The 21,534-nt window shown below is 36.6% G+C and overlaps 1 protein-coding gene across 4 annotated transcripts in view; it reads left to right on the top strand.

Annotated features, from left to right (window-relative positions):
• NRDE2 (NRDE-2, necessary for RNA interference, domain containing) overlaps window positions 1–21,300 on the top strand; it is a 29,434-nt gene extending 8,134 nt beyond the window's left edge. Inside the window, exons 3-14 of one of the 4 annotated variants that reach the window (XM_084286982.1) lie at window positions 1,133–1,354; window positions 2,605–2,754; window positions 4,340–4,802; window positions 4,992–5,394; window positions 8,710–8,843; window positions 10,548–10,671; window positions 12,761–12,936; window positions 13,564–13,950; window positions 15,056–15,984; window positions 18,173–18,311; window positions 19,853–19,924; window positions 20,523–21,300. In XM_084286982.1, coding sequence (XP_084143108.1) covers window positions 1,133–1,354; window positions 2,605–2,754; window positions 4,340–4,802; window positions 4,992–5,394; window positions 8,710–8,843; window positions 10,548–10,671; window positions 12,761–12,936; window positions 13,564–13,950; window positions 15,056–15,984; window positions 18,173–18,311; window positions 19,853–19,924; window positions 20,523–20,648 — 3,325 coding nt within the window. In that variant the 3' untranslated portion in view covers window positions 20,649–21,300. Of the gene's footprint in view, window positions 1–1,129; window positions 1,355–2,604; window positions 2,755–4,339; window positions 4,803–4,991; window positions 5,395–8,709; window positions 8,844–10,547; window positions 10,672–12,760; window positions 12,937–13,563; window positions 13,951–15,055; window positions 15,985–18,172; window positions 18,312–19,852; window positions 19,925–20,522 lie in introns of those variants that run through there. The other 3 variants (XM_084286983.1, XM_084286981.1, XM_084286984.1) reach the window with 3 other exon arrangements.
• The last annotated feature ends 234 nt before the right edge of the window (window positions 21,301–21,534 follow it).

Raw genomic sequence — 21,534 nt, 5'->3', positions numbered from 1 at the left:
GAATGTCTTTATAATAAAAATCATAGTTGAATACATCCTTTCATATACTTATGTTTACATTTACACATATTGTATAAATGAAATGCCATCACTGTTTTATTTATCAGTCATATATTCTACTTTTATTGTCACTAAGGAATTTACAAATTACCCTTCAGATAGAATGATCTAATAAACCCACCATATTTAACTTTTGAAAAAGAATGTAAAAAAAAAATCTTTCTTATGTATTACTGGGGTACACTCTCATTTCAATAAAAACTAATTAATACAGTTAAGGTAGTTGATTGTGTTTTTTTTATTATTATTTTTGTTTGTTTTTAAGATTTTGATGGGTTCTCCCATGGATTCTTTTTTCTTCATACTTTCATACAAAGACATTGCTTTGTGTTCTTTTTGGAGGTGCCTTGCTTCTGAAACAATGCATTTCCTTTTATTGACTCATTAAGAATACTGAGCCTTGTTGCTCCTCTTTTAGTGTGATCTCTTAGTAAGTTAGTTGTCTATCACATGTAGTGTTTGTTATTACATTTTATTATACGATGTTTATATGATGTTACTACAGTTTGTTATACGACAGCATTAATTCAGTAGTCACCAAAAATTCTTCCTTAAGAAGTAAGATTTGAATTTTTAAGCTGGAAGTGATTTTGAAAATACTTTTTTGATTTTTTTTTTTTTATGTAAATCATAATGAAACAAAGAAAAGGTACAGACTTTTTTTTTCTTTGGGGTCACTGTGAAAGGTGACCATCTTTTTCGCTTGACCTAAGTTGTCTCCACCCAGTTGTTACAAGATTTTATCAGCTCATTTATTTTCTTTAATTTGGTGGTGATAACAGATGGATACTTGTATAGATCCCGCATCAAAATGTCTTTGACAATTAAAAATTTAAGATTGTTTTTCAGCAATTCCAGAAGATGAGAAAAATATAGTTGTTATTTACTGCAGTTCTACTGTATATTACGTTTTATGGGTTGCTGTTAACTCTCTTCTCCAGAAAGACAGGCAGGGTAGAGAAAGGTGAAGGGTAAAAATGTTTATGAGCTTTCTCACAGTGATATCTTTTTACAGTTCTACTACTCAGATATCTAAGTGTATATATAGATATATATACTCCTTTCCAAGCAGGACTACTTCAAGATCAGAGCTGTCAGGGGAAAGTGATTCAGATGAGAATCTGAAAAAGTCAAGCAAGAAAAGGAAAAAGAAAAAGAAAAAGCATCACCACTACAAGACAGAAAAGAAAGCCAAAGGGGACTCCAGCAGCAGCGAATCAGACTTGGACACTAAGCACATCAAGGACAGAGCTACAGCAAGTGGCAGAAATCGCGAAAAGGAAGCAGCAGCAAAGTATGCACTTATTAATACTATGCAAAATGTAAATTTATGTTTTTTTTTACTTGTCTCTTCAACTTTATGAATGAGATTCTTGCCCCTGGTGTGTTGTTTTTTTTTCCTAAGCTTTAAATGATCAAACCTATGTTCAAAACAATGAAAAAGAGTCGAATTAGAAACACCTGTTTTATCACTTCTGAAAAAATGTGACTAAAATATTTTGGAAAATACTGTTCTTCAGAACAAAACACCGAATGGGTGTAATGAAGTATTTTAAAAGATGTTTAAAGGCTAATTTTGTGTATTTGTAAGCATCTTGTTTCCTGTCGTGGGTCCTTGCTTTACTTGTAGAGCTTGGATAGGGCTTGCATTAAACATTATTCTTAATTAGTGCAATAACACAGCTGTATTTGTCTTGTAATATAACTTCTTACTTACAGAGTTCACATTTGCTTTTTTCTTCATATTAAGACAAAGCTTATATTAATTTAATATTTCTTTAATGTCCATCCATTTATTGCTATATGCCATATGTTTCATACTTCTTATTCTTAGTATATCTGGGTGAGTATTTAAACAATTGAAATTGTTTTACCAGATCTTTTTTTGTTAATTCTGGGAGCTCTGAAGTACTGTGTAATTGGTGGAGGTGTCATTTTTGCATGAAATAGTAGGTGTCTAGTAACGAGCATGATCCTTGAGCAGTAAAAGAGGTTCTACAAACGCATTGAGTATTCTGCTTTGGCAAACCACATACACAGTCATGTGTTTTTCTCAGTCTTTTGGTTTTTGATGTTTTCAATCTAAGTGGCTCAATCTAACTGGCTGTGTAAATCGCCTTTCCCTGTTTCTCATCATGTTTGTCAGCTTGAGCAGCCATTTTGCCTCTCTGATTCTGCATCTGCTCCTGGGGAAGGAGTGAGGATGTGGTCACACTGAGGAACTATTGTTACAGCTGGGTGTACTCCAGGCCATCTTTGACTTTTCCTCTATTTTCTACTTTTCCAAGGCAGATTTTGCAAGAGCTGAGAGCACAGGTTCATAAGCACCTGTATATGCTATAAATATATACACATTGTATACATCGTGTATACACATATGTATATATATACACATTGTGTGTGTGTGTGTATATATGTATGCATATATATGTGTGTGTATATGCATACATACACACATATATATACACACACACGATGTTTCCTGGTTTTGTAAATGCTGAATATGTGCACAAATAATTAGAATATACTTCTCGTTTTCTTCAGTCTAGGTGATAAAGCATCAAATCTTAACAACAACCGCTTTGTTTGGCTTGATGACGTCCAGGCTTTCACAGCAGAAACTTTCAGAATAGACAAGAAATCAGATCCTGCAAACTGGGCCTACAAATCCCTGTATCGAGGGGACATTGCAAGGTACGATACGTTGGTTTGTATTGGTTTGCAAGCTATCATGGAATCACTAACTCAAGATTCATTAAATTGAGGCTGGTTGTGAAATAGTTGACATTTCAAATTTTTATGAATCACACAGAATCACAGAATTTCTAGGTTGGAAGAGACCTCAAGATCATCGAGTCCAACCTCTGACCTAACATTAACAGTCCCCACTAAACCATATCCCTAAGCTATACAAGACGGTGAGAAAATACCTTCTATAGCGTACTTAATAGCGTACTTAAAAATTTAACTTTGTATTGGATCAAAATATCATTGAAGACAAAAGATGCCATGAAAAAATGGGAATAAAGTACTTTTTTAAAACATTCTTTATTAGTAGACCACAGGCATGTGAACCTCTAGATCTGCCATCTGGAGGTGGCATCATTCAAAAGGCATGGTTTCAAAGTCATAAACTCTAGGTTCAGTTCTGGATGGTCTCCAGGTCGTACATTTTGATCTCTTCATTGCTCTTTTTCTGTGCCTAAAAGGGAAATGAAGATACTATATTTCTCGTATTAGAAATGTCAAGAAATTTACTTACTTGAGTAGTTTGAGATTTTTGCAAAAAGTGCAAATACTTTCTTAGCAAATGGATTCTGTGTTAGATCATGCAGACGTTACACCAAAGAGTATCTGTTTAATGCATTGCTACATTTCAAATGGCTGTAGATGAAATTACATATTCAACATCCTTAGTGGGTTACTAGTATTATGCTAATGCTTCAGAGCTTTTCCCTGAATTAACAGAGAAGTCCATCCAAGGGAGCTCACGCTGGGCTTATGTATTATGCATGCACACTTTTTGCTTCATGTTCTCAAGGAAAAGTGTTTACTGTGTATAATGTAATTATTTGTGGAGGAAGAGGGATTGATGTCTTTTATTTTTGTAGTATGTATACCTGTGTAGTAAAATTGCCTGGTTACAATCCATTCCACTTTTCTGCCAACTTTGGGTTGTCAGCTGTTGTTTGAGATGGAAAATGTTATTTCGGCATTGCACATCACTGCATCTGCCATTGAAATGACATTTTTGGTAATATTTTAAAATGACATCTTTCTTTGTTAGTCCGTAGCCTTCATTGTGGCCTTCATGAATCTGTTTTTTTTCCCCCTCTGGTTGGCTTATAAGATGGAGAAAGGCTTAGGGATGCAAAAGAAAAATTACCAGATGAACTGCTGTTGTCTAATTATTCACTTTAAAATAATCTAATCTAAATACCATTAAATAATGTTGTCTGTTGATCTTTGTCCAGGTATGTCTACATGGTTTAAATTGATTGGAGGAAAAAATATTTTTTTTTCTGGAAGTAGGATGGCCATCGTTGAACTTAAAAAAAGCTTTAAATGATAGAAGTTCTGATGGCACTGCAAAAATAAATAAATTAAAGACTTAAAGAGAGAGTTCCCAAGTTCTTAAACTTTTGAAGCTCTCTGCATATGCTATTTGGGTCAATTTGGATTAAAGTACTGTTTCATAGTTTCATACTTCCTTTCAAAAAGGAGTTATCCTTTCTTACATGTATTTTAGAATACATTTAACTGTATTTTTCCTTTTAAGATATAAAAGGAAAGGAGAGTCCTGTCTTGGCATAGATGCAAAGAAACAATGTATAACTTGGGACAGTCCTGCATCCCAAAAGAAGCAATCACAGAGGCGACCTGAGCGCTACTTTTCAAAGAACAATGTGAAGACATTAAACACAGATGGGATTCCTGTTTGCAATAAAAGTTCTCCATCTGACTCAGCTGCTTTTATACCAGTTTTCCAAATGGAAAGCAGTGATCCTTCTGACACAACAGAGGTAAACCCTCTTGGGATTTATGATCCATCAACTACAGTGTGGCTGCAAGGAAAAGGAAACAAAGATGCAGAACATGAGCCTGTAAATACACAGCAGGCATTTCAGGAGTCTGCGATAAATGTTAACCCCATTCTAATGACAAAAGTGGAAGAATACAACAAGAAAGTCAGAGAAAACCCAAGAGATATTAATGCTTGGATGGAATTTGTTTCTTTTCAGGTATGTTTTTTGACAGACATGATTGCTCATTATTAAGTAATAAATACACAAATGTATTTCAGTTTCCTCTGTTTAGGACTATATATATTTACTAGAAAAGAATGAGCTGTTAATTCATTTTCACAAATGTCAGTGTTCTTCTCATGATGGTTGTTCCTAATGTTGTTATGATCTTTGTTTTGTTTAAAGGATGAATTAATGAGAGGACCTAGCCCTTATGCAAGTATGGGAGAGCAGGAAGTAAGAAGAAAATCACTGAAGTTAATCTTAGAAAAGAAACTAGCTATTTTAGAGAGGGCAATTGAAAGCAATCCAGGTAATGTTGATCTGAAACTCGCCAGGTTGAAGGTTTGCACAGAATTCTGGGAACCACCAGCTTTGATCAAAGAATGGCAGAAGCTAATTTTCATACATCCCAATAACCCAGAGCTGTGGAAGAAATATCTTCTGTTCTGTCAAAGTCAGTTCAGTACCTTTTCTGTTTCAAAAATCAATGGGCTCTATGGAAAATGCTTGACTACGCTGGCAGCTGTACAGGATGGCAGCATGGTGTCACATCCCCCACTGCCAGGCACAGAAGAAGCTATGCTAGGTAAGGAAGTTTTTCTCTCTTTTGTGGTATGGTCAGAAAGGTCTTCATAAGAGTTGAATACATTCTCTGTAAGAACAGACTTTCCTATCTGTTATAGGAAAATTTTATTCTCTTCAAAATGCTGGCATCTTGTTTTCTTAGCTGAGAATTGAAGCAGACATTCCAACCAAATATGGGTACGGCAGATGCTTCCCTTCCCCAGATGAGTTTGTGATACACCATCCAAGTATAATGTCCTGAGTGGTTTACAGTACAACGGCAAGGCTTAAGAATTGCAGCCAGCAGCCAAGAGAGGTGCTTTTATCTTTGAAAAGTGTTTTTAAAAAAAAAGTTTGGTTGTGAGAGAAATTACCTCTTGTTCAAAAGTTTTATTTTTAATTACTTTTATCCAGAAAAGAAAAGGATAATGTGAAATTTTTGTGAGAGTTACAATGAATGCATTCAGAATTCTGAACTGCAATGCTATATAATCGTGCCATTTACATTTATTGTATGCATTTATCTGCAAGTTAAAATTTATTATATAATTATGCCTGGAAGGAAAGTTAGTCAGATGGTTAGGATGCTGGACAGGATCCAGGCAAGAAACAGGTTTGTGCTCAGTTCTGGCACAGGCTTTAAATTTGTCTGGAACCAAATGAAAGTCATATCCCGTTTCAATTATGCTTCTCTAAACTCAAAGGGTCATTGTGATCGTTAATCTATGGATATGCTGAGGAGGAAAATATTAGTGTCACTATGAATCTGGATTATTTTTCTTTAAAATACATTTTAAAGCTAGAAGAGACTATTATGCTGTAGTTCATGCTTTTTCATCTGTGGCATAGTCCAAGAAACTTCTATTTTCGTCCAAATCTTGAAAGTGCTGTTGGAACAATAATGCTATCTGTTAAGCAATGTGCAGTCTTGACTTTAAGATTATGATGCCAATGCTGTGTTACAAAATAACTTAAATTCTTTGGATCTCTTATGGTGGTCTTCTGATTCATTTTGGATCAAGAGCTGGAAAATGTTTTGTAAAGGAAAAGTCCCCTACTGGCAGGTGGCTGTTGTACTGCCTGGTATCTTCTGATGTTCTAATTACGGGCTTTGACTTCTAATACTTCATTCACTTTGTACATCAACTACAACAGATGTTTCTTGGGACAAATGTTTTATTCAGCCTCTACATGTATATTTTTTTCAAACAGGAAGGTTTCCTTTTTTTTTTTTTCTGCACAGAACATATTTACTTGTTAAATATTTTGTGAAAAAAATGTTTTTCAATATGGTCCCTTTGACTAGTTTAATATGTTACGTTGAAACATTTTTCACAAAGCATGCTTGTTGGCAAGTCTACCCATATAAATAGGTTGAAAAAACAACTCAACTTTTCTTGTGTTTCTGTTCACTCTTAATTTCTACTTGTCCTGTATTAGCACTATAGTGAATTGTTTAAAAGCTCTGTCAAGAACTTTTTTTTTCTGTTATATCTTCCCCACACACACTCCACCCCACCCATACAGACACTTTGGAATTCAAGTAATAGGAGTGGAGAAACTTCCAGGGGGGTCTTCTTGGTCTGAAAGTGTTTTTTTTATTATTGTTATTTTTAGTTCCTTAACTATTTGTAATTCTTGAGGTAAGTTTGAACTAAGAAAACTACAAATTTTTGTTAACATAAATCTACTAAGAGTTTCACGAATTAGGGGTAGATGTATGTAGGCTTCTATCATCAACCTTTGATAATGATAAAGTGTAAGAGCTAAGTTTAAGTAGTGGTGGACTGTGCCATCTAGTGTTCAATTATGTGCATGATACTATCTGCTTCAAAACAGTATCAGTGTATTTTTTAAACATGAAGAAAGGTAAAGATGTATTTAAAATTATAGATCAGTCTTCAAATATTTTTATCTTGTAACATTTTAAATTTACTAGGATCTGTTAATGTAAAGCAAGAGAAAATAAGCATCCTCAAGTTCTGCTGTAGAAAGGCAGTCCTGTTTTTCAAATTATATGTACCAGTTGGGGAGAAACATCCATACCTTCTAGGTTCAGCTCTAGAAGTGTCCTAGCATCGTAAACCAAATTAAATATGTATGCATGTTATTTTCAGTTTTTATCACAAAGAAAACACTGATCTTTGCATTTCTTCAGTTTTCTTTTTTGTCATGCAGAAAGTCTTATGCTATTAGTTATTTCTGGCTCCAGTTTGACAGCAAGTCCTGATGAGATATTCTCTTCATTCAGAACATTTTAATCAATGTTCATTAGTTGGAAGCTGTTGAACTGGGAAGCAACAATTTTTTTCAGTGGCAATTGGATACCAAAATTGATGGAATAAGTGCCTAAACTGATTAAAATACTTTGGAAGATTCTATTAGACACTTAGCACACTTCTTGTTGTTTAATGAGATTTCTGAAGGTATTTAAGTCTTTGTTGTCAGAAAGAATGACCTTGCAGGAAGATTAATGGAACGCTTACTTCGTATATTTTAGCTGAATTCAAATTTTTGTGTGCGCATATCTGGTGTAAATCTGAACAAGAGGAGTAAATTGTTTGCCACTCAATATAAAGAGATAAAGTCATCATAATTTGTATAAACCTATGAAGTTGCATTTGTGTATCTAGACACATACATACTTTGTTTTGGTTTTGAAGGTTTTTAAACAAAGCAGCATTTGAGTAACTATTTTCAAAACTATCAATGAATTATCTGTCTTATTTGTTGCAAAAATTATAATTTAAAGCACTTTGTCAAACAGCCCCTGTTTTGTTAAGAGTTGAATGTTATTTAGAGTATTGGAATATCTCTGAAATGTCCTTGCATTATCTAGTAGTAGTTTGTTTGTTTGTTTTTAATATGTTATTTTTCTAGCTCTTTTCTTTTGTCCTAAAATTGTCATTGCAAACATATGAATAGAAAATCTGAGGTTATTCTTTCCTGTATAAGCTGGGATTTGAGGCTCAGTGTGTAGTAGGGGTATGACAATGATTACAGAAATAATTTGTTGAAGAGCAAGGGACAGGATGATTCGCTAATCTCAAGCAGTAATGCTTTGGCCAAAAGACCAGACTCTCATAAAGGAAAATAAAATGGCATCTGTTTAGCACATTTAAAGTGGGAGGACTTGAAGTTAACTACAGACTACAATAATTTTGACATGCTTTTATGTCAGTTACTCCTATGTTTTGGATTTTGACACTGTTCCAGAACAATTATTCTCCACAGCACTTCATGTATGTCTTTTGTGTATTTGTGGGCTTTATTAAAATACTTAACAACAACAATTTATTTGAAATAAAGACAAAACTTTCTTTCCTTTCCTTTACAGCTATATTTATTCAGCAATGCCACTTCCTGCGACAGGCTGGCCATTCTGAGAAAGCAGTGTCTTTGTTTCAGGCTCTGATTGACTTCACCTTCTTTAAACCTGACAGTGTAAAAGATCTGCCAACAAAGGGACAGGTAGCAATTTCCATTTAAATGGGTTTATGTCCTTGTGCATTACAGAGAATGCTGCAGCAGAAAAATATTGATGAATTTTAAGGACATAAGGAAAATACTTTGAATTGCAACTGACTTTGTGACTCTTCAAGGTGGTGTCTGCATTGGAAAAATATTGTGGGTCCTCTGGAACTACATGCCAAACTGCTGCTGCTTCTGTATATAATGGAAGTGCAATGACCAGTCATACCTTGTCTTCTTTCTAACTAAAATGACAGAGAAAATTCGGCTGGCTGACCAGAGTGTTGGCAGTCAGTGCTTTCCTGCTTCTTTTCCCCAAAGTTAGAAGTTCTCCCCAAAATCCTTTGATTATCCCCACCTTCTCCAGCATCCACTGCTAAGACATTATTTTTTGCCCTCTAGATGCTGTTGCCCATCAATGGAGCAATCTTTTACTTTAAATAATACTGGTGTCCTCTTAAAATGCCGGAAGTGTAGACTTTAATTATAATTATCATGCAGGATGGAACACTTGGCATAGTTGCACAAAAAAACAAACAAACAAACAAACCAACAGCAACAACAACAACAAAAAACAAATAACAACAAAAAAAACCCTGTTACACTTCCAACCATTTGAAAAGACTGTAAGATTACCTGTAGTGTTTAAATCTATTAAGAAGGCAGGATGGAAAGGAACCTAAATTAAAAGGACAAAGTCTAGTTGGAAAGTGCAGTTCTTGAAAATAATAAAATGCCAGATTTACAGCTGGTGGAACATCTTTAATTCTGCCCTCTTGTAGAATAATGACTCAGTCTTGAATTAGTTGCTTCCATACAGTTTTCACAGTTTACTTTCTCACTTTTTGCAAAGAATAAATCCATAAGGAGTAGAATTAGATTTGTAAACCCTGCATTTTTTCATACAGTGATGCTGATTTTTCTTACAGTAAATTTTGTTGTTAATATTTGTATTTGAGTCGCATCCCAATGTCCAAGCCAAGGTTTGGTACACAGCAGAAGCATGAAGTAGGAGAGAGATGGTTATTAGAGCAAAGTATACACAATGCAGGGGAGGAATTGATCAGTCTAAAGGTGATAGATTGCATACAAGCAGTGAAGAACTACAACCCTGAACTTCTGATTCACTGGAAGGTGCCCTGAGATTGTTGATCACATGAAATCTGAGAAATAAAAGGCCTTACTGATCTTTTCCTCTTATCCTCAGTCCACTCATGTTTATGTCCAAGTGTAGCATTTTGATTTGATCATAGGAGTATGATTGTCTAAATCATCATTCTATTATCCAAATTCTTCATGGTCCCAAAAAAGATGGGGAGGAAAGGAGATTTGGGTTCTGAAAGCCACATCTTGGGGACTTCAGATCTTTACCCTTGAAGAAGCTGAATAGGATATTTGGCACAAGAGTCTTCCGCATTCTGTAAAAGCTTAATACGATTTTAATTTTTGTTTGTTTTAAAAACAATCCTTATGTTAAAGAGAAGAGCTGATGACAGTTGTGCTGTGCCACAGACATAACCAAAGTACTCAGGTGTTGCTGCAGCTTCTTAAGTAGCATCTAACAAAATCTTTAGATACAGAAGCTGCTCACCAATGAGTGACTGTAGGGGTCTGGAAAACTGTATTGATCCAATCAGTGTCTGTACAACAGCAAAAATTATTCTAAATATGTTTTGTTTTTGGTTTCCCCTGCTGAAAAAACAGGTGGAATTCTTTGAACCCTTTTGGGATAGTGGAGAACCACGAATTGGAGAAAAAGGAGCTAGAGGCTGGAGGGCATGGATGCACCAACAAGAAAAGGGTGGCTGGATTGCTGTTGACAAACCTGGTATGCCCATGTCAATATGTGTCGTTCCTATGCCCATGTATTCTTCTAACCAGTTTGTTTTGAATGATAAAAGCTGTTTCTTCTCATGTTTTTGCATACAAGTTTTCAAAAATATTTACCACGATCAAGGTAAACTGTATCATACCTGTCAGGGAAAAGCATGTTTTTGAGTATTCTGTGTACCGTGTTGTTTATGGAATACTGTCGTCTTTCCTAGGGACTAGAATTGAGGGAGAGGATGGCACATCCTCTGGAAAGGCTGCAAGTGCAAGTACATGGTTGAGACCCATTCCCACTTATTAAAGTGGAAGGAAAATACCTTCCTTAAGACCCTTTCTGCATATTGATACAGCAGGTGGGATTGTAGTATTTAGATGATAGTTGCCTAAAAGTTTCCAAACTTAATAATTTTGTTCCTAGGAGCATATATCTGAAAGAGTTCAGTTTCTTATAGCAAATAATACAGTAGCAGTAAGAGGAAAACTTTCCCTTTCTCTCATTCTTGACAACAGAATGAAGGAATTGCTTTTTCACCTGGCTGGAGTGCTTCTTGGATAGAGAACATGTAAAACTGAAGGCAATTGTCTCAGCAAGGGATTCAGAAAACACCTCCTTGCTGCTTAGTGCCACCCTGTCCTCTCTTCTACAACGCCTCCCCTAATGTCAAGAACTATTTCTCAAACAGATGCATCTTGAAGGGAAGCAGGGGGTTGGAACCAAAGATGACCAAAGATGAACTGGCTTTGTTTTGCTGCTCCTGCTGAAGCAGCAACTCTAATGAAGCAAGTTTGGCTCTGCTTTTAATAAAGGAAGTGAGAAATGACCCTGTGTTTCCCATGTCCCTGGGTTAAAATGAAAACTACCTGTCCCTAAACTGAGGTCAGCACTTCCGCTGCTGTTGACTGTGGCCATTTTGCTCACAAACTGAGAAGACTCATTATAGAGAACAGTTGTTGGTCTAGGGCAGGTCCAGCATGTATGGTGTAAGTGCTATTCCCCCTTGCTATCAAGCTCAGAAGTTTAAAAAAAAAAAAAAAAAAAAAAAGACAGTCTTACAGACCTAATTAAAGATTACAGCTGAATCATTGGTTAGATTGTAGAAATGCTGTCGTTTTTCCTAGAGGAGTTGGTGAAAGGAGTGGCTATAATTCACCAGGGAAAGGAAAGAAAGGGCACAGTGAGTAAAAACATTGCTGCCATCAGTTTATTTTACTGGAAATTTATGTGTTGTGAATTGGGAATGTTTCACACAGTTAATGGTAAACATCACAACAAGAATTTGGATATGGTGTAAAAATGGCATGATTTACTACCAAAAAAAAAATAGTGCAGGTAACCATAAATTTTGAGGAAGTTTTTTTTTTTTTGGAGCAACAAGGAAGTCTCTACAAGCATCCCCTTAACATTAACTTAGAAGGACTTATCAGTTACAGCAAGGAATCAATATATACCTATCACAGGAAAAATGTGCTGATAACGTCTAAGTACCAAAAGGATTATCAGAAAAGTAGGATGAGATTAAATACTTTTGTTTGTATATGTTTAACTACAATGGTCGTTTCTGTTGTGTGTTGCTTAAAATTTTGAAAAATACCAGGTGTTTTAAAGCAGCGTTGTCAGTCTTAGTTTGCAATGTTTCAACATTGTGATAATGCTTTTTGAGGAAACGTAAGTAAAATGTTTTATGCACATGAATGTTCATAGAGTGCGTTTGAGATACCATGCCCAGATATGAAGTGAAGAAACTAAACTGCATAAAAAAGTAGCTACTGGCCCTTTGCTGTGGCTTGTAAACTGCTGTTGTTAAGTGCCCCACAGCCTGCTGAGGATTTATTGTTATCTCTGTGATAAAGTTTGGGTGCTGACACTGATTTACTGATTCAAATAGGTTGGAAACCTGCACTTACAGAGATGATGTCAAAACCCAGAACTATGATGTGGAAATTTTCAGCTCCATCTTGGAAACAGATGCAATGTTAATAAAAACAGGCATTTTAAAAATAGCTAAATTATATGTCAAGTCTGGTCTTTGGATGTGATAGATTAATTTTTCTTTAATATTTGTGTGGGTGTTTTGATCTGTTTTTAGATGATGATGATGAAGAAGAGATAGATGAAGATGAAGAAATAAAGGATAAAACTCTCCCCAAGTGGCACATTTGGCTGGATATTGAATATTCTCGTGAAGCAAGACATTGGCTACCTTGGAGGCCAGACAAAACCAAAAACCAAACTGAAGAAGACTGTGAAGATCCAGAAAGACAGGTCACTCTAATATAATAAACAGTGGGAGATAAAATTAGCTTTATGTTTGGATTCATTGCCAACAGATACTTTCAGAGGAGTAATTCTTTTTTCATTTGTTTGGAATTCAAAAGTCACCTTAGGTTTTGTGCTGAGACTGCTGAAATCCATAGGAACCTCATGGTAAACTTTGGGCTGTAGGTGAATAGCCTTGCTGTTCTGTGATTTCTCTCAGCTGTATATGGAAATATCACAGACTGTGTTTAAGATGATATCCACATTAAATAAACAAAAGTTTTGTTGCCTGAATTTAGATTCAAGTCAGATATTTGGACTTTTTTTTTCTTGGGAGAAAAGGTAAAGTCAGACATTGATTGGGCCTTTTAACGCATTTTTATTTGGAAAAATCAATAATATATTTTTAGACTTTCATTGTGTAAGTGTTCTGTATGGGTCTCTGATAATCTAGAGCAAAGAAATCTCTCGAGAGCAAATTTACCATCTGACTGGGAAAATGCATTGCTTTTCCCTTACCATTTAATAGTAATTATAAATCTTTATTGACTTCAAAAGTTTCTTTAGTTACGTAGGTTTGTTGATTTTACTTGATTGCATAAATTGAGTTTTGATTTGTTTTTTGTTTTAAAGGTTTTATTTGATGATCTTGGACCATCCATGATCCAGCTTTCTAATCCAGACCTTCAACATCAACTACTGTACTCATTTTTGCAATTCCTGGGAGTGCCATGTATAAGTAAACTCTTTCCTCCCAACCTCTATATTGCCATGGACGAAAATAACATCTTTGACAATGTACTTTCTGATGAAAAGCCACTGACTTCTATTGATGTGCCACTATCTGGATTCAACAGTATTGGTCATATGGACACGATGCTAAGAGGCAGACAGCATATAGGCCACTATAAGGATGGAGAGGAGTTCATACAGAATGTTTTTCATGCTCTATACCTGCTATTTTCAGGAAAGGAAAAATCTAACCTGTCCACTTGTTGGTTACAGTATGAAATATCTAAGGTAATGAGAAATCTGCATATAACTGCTTTTGTGATGTGTGATTTCCTTGTGTGTTTATGTTTAATTAGAATAACTTTTCAGGAAAATTGTCTTAGAGGACTGAGTATTCAAAGCAGTAAGTGTCAGTTAAGATTGCCCTGGGGGCAAAAGAAAAAAGGGTAAAAAAAAACAAACAACAAACCCTGTTCTTCAGTACATTTTATACAGAAGCATATTTTCATGTAGTAAAGTATTTCTTGCAGTCTTAGATAAATGTTAACATATTGTCTACTGCTATATGATACTTCATATGCTAGACAAGAGTGGATGCAAGTTGTTCTTTTTACAAGGCAAAGTGAATGAGCCAAGAACTTTCATCAATATATTGTGCATAATCCCCCAAAGTGCATAATCCCCCAAAGTGCATAATCCCCCATACCATGATATTAGCACCTTATGAAGAAACCCGCTGCTTCCTTTACAAGTTACTTTTGCAGTGTTATTGAAGGAAATAACGCCTTATCACTTGAATCTGGATTTAAGTGAAACTGTTCACTTAGATGCCCAATAGATGCCCAAAAGACTGCAGTTTCTCTTAGCACTTCAGAAAGTTTAATTTTGTGTTTCTTTATGGAAGAGTTCTCTGCCTTTTACCCAAACATCATCTAACCAGAAGGTTTCCCATGAAATCTCCAGGTTTTTTTCCCCAGCAGATTTCTGCTGTGAAAGTTACGTGAAGATTTATTTGTGCTGGTCATAAGCTGCATCTAGCCAGACAGGGATTTTTATTTAGTTCTTCTCAACCATTACAGGATAGCAACTCCTTTTTTGGATGAGTTGGCCTTTTAAACAAGTGGAATTTGATAATATTTAATGGCAGTGCCAGGCATGAGGATGATAAGCCTGTGCAATTTGGGTATGTTGGAGGAAGCTGGCAACAGGCAGCTCTGACAACTTACAGTATTCAGTAGCAACAGCTCTGGCCAGTGGTGAAATATGGAACAATATGAAAACAAAGGCAGTAATGAAATCAAAATGCTGTGAGTTTTTTTTTTTTTTTCTTTTTTCTTTTCTTTTCTTTTTTCTCACCTCTCTCAAAATGTGTTCTGTTTATTCTTCGTTGCAGGTAGTTCAGTGTCTCCAAACAAAAAACAAGAAGAAGCTGAAAGCACAAGGAAGGAAAAGTAAAAAATTGGCCAAGAATCTCCTTAAAGCACCTGACAACCGAAATGACCTTTCCCTCTGGAAACTGTATGCCTACCTAGAATGGCTGCTTGGAAACACTGCTGATGCTAGGAAGGTATTTGACACAGCTCTGAGCACAGCAGAGACGGGAGGATTGAAGAGTCCCAAGCTGTGCAGCCTCAGTCTGCTTTATGCTCAGCTGGAAGTGGAACTCCTGGAAAGCCTGGAAGGAGCTGTCACGTCACGCGCTGTTCATATATTGACTAAATTGACTGAAAGTGGACCGTATGTGCCCTATAATGGACAAGTGTTATCTGTTAATGTCCTGAAAGCTCGTAAGATGTATGAGCATGCACTGCAAGATTATTTAAATAAAACACCGGTTTCTGATCGGGATCAGGTCGGTGAGTCTAACCAGCTGGTTAACTTGGTTGGTTGTTACGCAGTGTTCCAGTACTTGACTGTTGGGATTGATGCTGCGGTATTGGTATATGCACAGGCTTCGGAAAAGCTTCAAGTTCCTGCTCCAGAGAAATGTGAAAATACCGGAATGAATTCTGGCGTTCAAAATCTTCCCACCACTCTTGAAGCTGTCACACTGCTGCACACAAATTTACTCAGGTTCCACATGAAAATTAGCGTTTATCCTTTGAATCCTTTGCGAGAGGCCCTAACGGAGGCGCTGAGGAGATATCCTAGCAACCAGTCCCTCTGGAGATCGTACATCCAGGTCCAAGGGAAGTCTCACAGTGCTAGCAAAGCACGAAGGTTTTTTGATGGTGTCACGAGGTCTACCAGCTCTTTAGAGCCGTGGCTGTTTGCAATCCAAGCAGAGCAAATGAGAAAAAAACTTACTGAGCACGTCCAGAGGTAATATCTTGCAGCTCCTTGTGATAACGCTTTTTTTTTCTGTCTGATCACGTAACAAAGGAGAGAAAATGCTGTCGTTCTTTTCTGCAGATGAAGATGCTATGACTAGGGAGGGTTATTTGTTTGAGACCAGACAGCGAGCTGGTGATAGAATCCTGAACAAAATTAAAGGCCTAGGTTCTAGTCTCATGTCCTTTCTGCTGGCTCAGATTGTGTGTTGCTTGTATTTGATTGCTCGGCTCTGACATCAGGATGGTACATACTTACTTGCATGATTTTTAAATGACTAAGAGCCTGCCTAGATGGCCAGAGTAGACATGATGAGCCCATAAACTGCTGAATTTTAATATGTACAGCAAAAAGGAGTGTAAAACAGAGCTATATTGGTTTCTGTCTGAGCTCACTGCCCTACTTTACTCCTGAGTCGCAGAATACAGTGGTAGCAGATCTGTTTCCATAGTGAGTACTTGAGGGTTTGGTTTTTATATGGGGCTGTTGCTAGGTAGAAGAGGCTGGAAATTTCCTGAATTTGTGGTGTGGTCTGGGCTTGGGTATTACGCTCCCAGGAAAGAAAAAAGGGGTAAGAAATGTGAGGAATAGAGGTATATGTTTGTTCTTAAACCTTAGTCTCTTGTCAACCCATTGCTAGGAGCTACCTATGCCATGCTACCTATGTATCTACAATACTGCCAGCTTGGTTCTTTGTGTCTGCACATAGCAACAGAGATTTCTAGGAAAATGTTATCTGGAGGCTTTCCATAGCTGTAAGCATACAATATTAGCACTTGATGAAATTATCAGTATGCTTTAAAATGATGATGTGCCCACTGCTTTGATTGCCTCAGTCTGGCAACAGGCATGCACTCGTAGCAGTGACATTCCTGAGCTGTCAGGGTTTGTGATCCTAAATTGTAGTAAAAATTCTACTGCCATCAAATGTAAAGGACAATTGTGATTTGATTTACCGTTAATTGCAGACTGACAATATGATGGTTTTCATTCTCGTTACTGGAAACCCATGTTAAAATTCCAGAGTGGTGATTTTCTCTGTGACATTTAGCTCCTTTCCAGATTGTTTTCTGCTAGCATGGCTGTTCCTGTAAATTACATTTGTATAGGGACAAGCTGGATGTTGCAAGAGTGCAGCTGAACTACTGCAAAGGAGATAAATGGCCTGTGAGTCATGAATTAAAAATAATGTTTTATAATGTTGTGACAAACTAAGCAAAGGTCTGTAGTATGTGTGACTGTTTCTTGTTCTGTTTCTCATGTCTTCATGTTTAAATGCATAGAATTCATGAAAGAAATGAAAATCAAGAGTAAAACAGTAGCATACATAAACCAAGGTGAGATACAATGCTCCATGGAGAGTACATTACATCACATTCTGCAATGGCTAAGGTTATGATGAGAGGAAACATGACCTTAAAGACCCTTGAAGAAAGAGTCAAATGAGGAGCACTAAGCTTGAGTGGAGCAAGCTGCCAGGATACAAAAATGCAGAAAGAGAGGTGATGCTGCCGTGAGTGCTCCAGGCTCTTCCAACACAAGCATCAAAAATAAGACAGTCTGTATCAGCTGTAGATAGAAAGTAATGCTTCAGTGAAAAACATCAAAAACATTTTGTGTTGGGCCTGGAACTTGTGGGATTTGAAACTGGTTTCCTGTTCCAATCACAGTTGACATCCAGAGCTGTAACCTAGGGCTTGATACAAGACCTACAGATGGTCTTACAAAGGTAAATTTAAGCAGACTTGCCTGGGTACCAAAAGAAGGCTTCTTGATCTAGACTTGCATTTGGTTTGAGCTGCTTTGCCAAGTTTTGAATGATACAATGTCTGGAATGAACACTAAGGTAAGTGTTTTAAGATTATATGATAGCAGATAATTATCCTCAGAAAAATCATCTCCAGTTGAACAGGGTTAATTTTCCAGCATGCTGTAATTTCCACAAAATATCTCATTTAGCTACTTTCAATGGAATTTCCTATTTAGAAAACTGTTGATTAGATTAGGAAGTGCTAAAAATCAGTTTTATGACATTCAGAGTTCACAGCATGAAATGCAAAATTGTCCATATACAGTGCTGTGTGAACAGAAGACAGTATGTTGATCTTTACGTCTGAACGTGGTCCTTTATCTTGTGTTTAAGTGATTATGTTTTTCTTTTTTCCCCTCTCTGTTTCAGGGCAGATGTTGGTGAAATATATTATACTATTCCTGAAACTGGATTAACAAATAGGATTATAGCTCTATTTGAACATGCCATTCAGAGTGAAAATGGTACCCATTGCCCGCTGCTGTGGAGGATGTATTTGAACTTTCTGGTAAGAAGAGTGTATCCATTTTACTACATCTACCATGTCTGGAATTTCTTATGGGCACAGCTACGATGATATATTAAAAAAGAAACACTGAATGGTGCCATAGCTGTATGATTTTCAAGGTGACTTATTTGTGAATTGTAATGCTGCTTATTTTTTGGCATATTAGGGAAAATTTCCTTCATAAAGATCAGAAGGAGTGATAGCTTCTGACAGTGTGGTTTTAATACAGGTGCATGTAAGTTATTGTGGCTGCCCTCTCACACAAGTAAAACTTATTTCATGAGATATCAATAGATGGATTCCCCCTGGTCTGTCTCACAATATAGAGGCAAGTGGTCAGGGTAGCAAAATTTAAGAAAAAAGGAAGCAAATCTAAGGAAGGAATGTAGGATTTTATGATTTTTATATAAATAAGCAGTGATGACTTGTATTCATATCTTAGACCTACTTTAGTGTTCTGTATGGAAATTGTAAGGACTCTGATATTTCAGTCAAAGCTAGATCCCGATCTTGTATAACTTCACGGGATCCCAGAATGGCTGAGGTTGGAAGGCACCTCTGGAGGACATCTGGTTCAGCCCCCCTGCTTCAGCAGGACTTAACAGAGCAGGCTGCCCAGGACCGTGTCCAGATGGCTTCTGAAGATCTCCAGGGAGGGAGACTGCAGCCTTTTTGGGCAACCTGTGCCAGTGCTCAGTCACCCACACAGTAAAGTGCTTCCTGATGCTCAGATGAAACCTCCTGAGATCCAGATTGTGCCTCTCACCTCTTGTTCTGGCACGGGGCACCACTGAAAAGAAGAGTCTGGCTCAATCCTCTTTGCATCCCCTTTTTAGTTATTTGTATACATGCATCACTATTCGGCAAAGGGAGATCAGGACACCTGAACAGCACAAGTTTCTGCAACCAACATCACAATAATATGCAAAAGAATTTCTGGATTTTAAGAATTAACAAGGGAACTTGCTCATTTTTAGCAACAGTCAGAACAAGAGAAAATGTGATTTTGTGCCTGAAGAGCTCTTCTTCTCCAAACATCTCAATGCATTTAATATATTTTTGCTATCCAACCGTAACAAGCTTATCTGGAGTGAAAAAGCATATGGGTATAGTCTCTTCAGTGCACAAAAATAATATATTATCACCTTCACGGTACCAGAGATGCTTTTTTGTGGTGTAAGTTCTGGGTAGTGATGCACACTCTTGTCCATTGCAATATTACTGTGAAATACAGGCAAAGGCACTGGCTTCAACTGAAATATTCAGTGGCAGCTTCTGCTGCTGCTCTCTGTTCTACTACTTGTCTCACGAGTAAAACACTGAAACGCCCTAAGGACATCTCTTTGATTACACAGGTAGTCATCACTGTAACCTATCCAATTGTATAGCTATCACAGGATATAGTAGGAAGGACTCCTCAACAGAGGAACACCGAGCTTTTCGTTGGGAATTTCTTTTGTCTCATAGACAGTTGTTTTATTATTTCAGTTATTACTGTATTGAATTATGAACGTTGTTTTTTTTTTTTTTTTCTCACACAGGTTTCAGTAGGAAAAAAAGAAAAAAGTAAAGGATTGTTTTATAAAGCCATTCAGAACTGTCCTTGGACAAAAGTAAGCATTGAAAAAAATAAGCCTGTCATCAGTACTCTAGTTTTTGAAGTTCTGTATTAAAAAAAAAAAAGTTATAATTTAGTAGTTATCATAATGGGTAAATGAAATGAAAGTAGAGCTTTCCAAAAAGCAACTATAATATTTTCTGGTTTGTTTGTTTGTTTGTTTTTTTTATGGCAGACTTCAGTAATTTCCTTCAGCTTTTTTTTAAAAAAAAAAAAAAAGATCTGAAACGGAGACAAACATAGTGGTCAGTGCTGTTTGGCTGTTTGCATTTCAGAACAGAAAGGTGTTAAGGAGCACCCACAACTCCCCAAATGATGGCTGAGTATGCTGCAAATGCTCCAGCACCTCTTGATCTATGAGTTTTATCTTTTTGAATACAACTGTTTAGTAACAGTTGGAAAAGGCTTTGGTTAAACATCTGCACTGCTGTGAATGTAGAAATTCTGTTTGTATTCTTTTTAGGAAGTGTATGATATTTCCTGTGTTCTTGCTGCAGGGTTGTTTGCATGTCTGCATACTCTTTCTATTATGTGTCTTGCTGTGATAGAAAAACGGCAGATAAAAAGTTCTCATTTTACCATTGCCTTTCCAGGTACTGTATATGGATGCAATAGAGTACTTCCCTGATCAGCTACAAGAGACACTTGATCTAATGACTGAAAAAGAATTAAGAGTGCGGGTACCTATGGAAGAGCTGGATCTACTGTTAGAAGTCTAAGAGAAGATTGTGTAAGAGCAAAGAAAGTACACAAGCTAGTTCCAAAACTAACACTTAGAACTGTCTCTACAAGCTGGAGCTCTGTTGGGACTTGGGTACTATGTACTTTTTTTTTTTATTTTTATTTTTTTTGTACAAGTTGCTATCAAAATGGAGTTCTACTAGCTTTGAGTATTCTGGGATCAAGTACTGCATTTTGCCCACAGAAATGCATCCATTTCTCTGAAGTATTCCTGGCTCCCACAGAAGGATACCCTCTCGCAAATATCCTCCTGTTGAATGTTGCCCACATTTCTTCTTCTATTGTTTGAAATTACATTCCCTGGAGTTCAATAGAGATTCAGTACATGCCAATTATGGTTTGGTGAACAGCACAGGAAATAAACATCTGCCAAGTGGATGCTCCACTGTCCTCCAGTTGGCAGACTTCAGTAATTTCCTTCAGCTTGGTATGCGTGTGTATATATAACCACCGAGTCAAACAACAGTTACATCTGTTCATAAACAGTGAAGGCCAAATCTTTGCTTGTGCAGGCACCTATTTTGGACTTGTATTTGTATGTTTTGACAGATGACCATTTTAATATGTATATTTATGAAAAATATACCTTTAATTTTTAAAATTCAAATGGAACTCGATTTTCTTTCTTTCTTAATTTAATAAGATTGTTAATGTATCAACAATGAAACTTTATCCATAGTGCATCTCTAAGCAGCCCAGTTTAAAAAAAGTTTTTGTAATTGATTACTCTCTTTTGACCCAAATATAGGCAATCATCATGAGAGAAGTAGAGGTCTATTCTGTATTTAATCCTCACCAAAGAAGGCAGAATAGTCAAAGCATGACTCTCTCATTAGTTGCTTCAATTCCAAGAATCTTTAGGCC

This window comes from Netta rufina, assembly GCF_964035555.1.
Source record: "Netta rufina genome assembly, chromosome: 5".
Lineage (NCBI taxonomy): Eukaryota > Metazoa > Chordata > Aves > Anseriformes > Anatidae > Netta > Netta rufina.
Note: the sequence above shows the minus strand (reverse complement) of the source record. Positions and strands in the feature narration are given on the sequence as shown.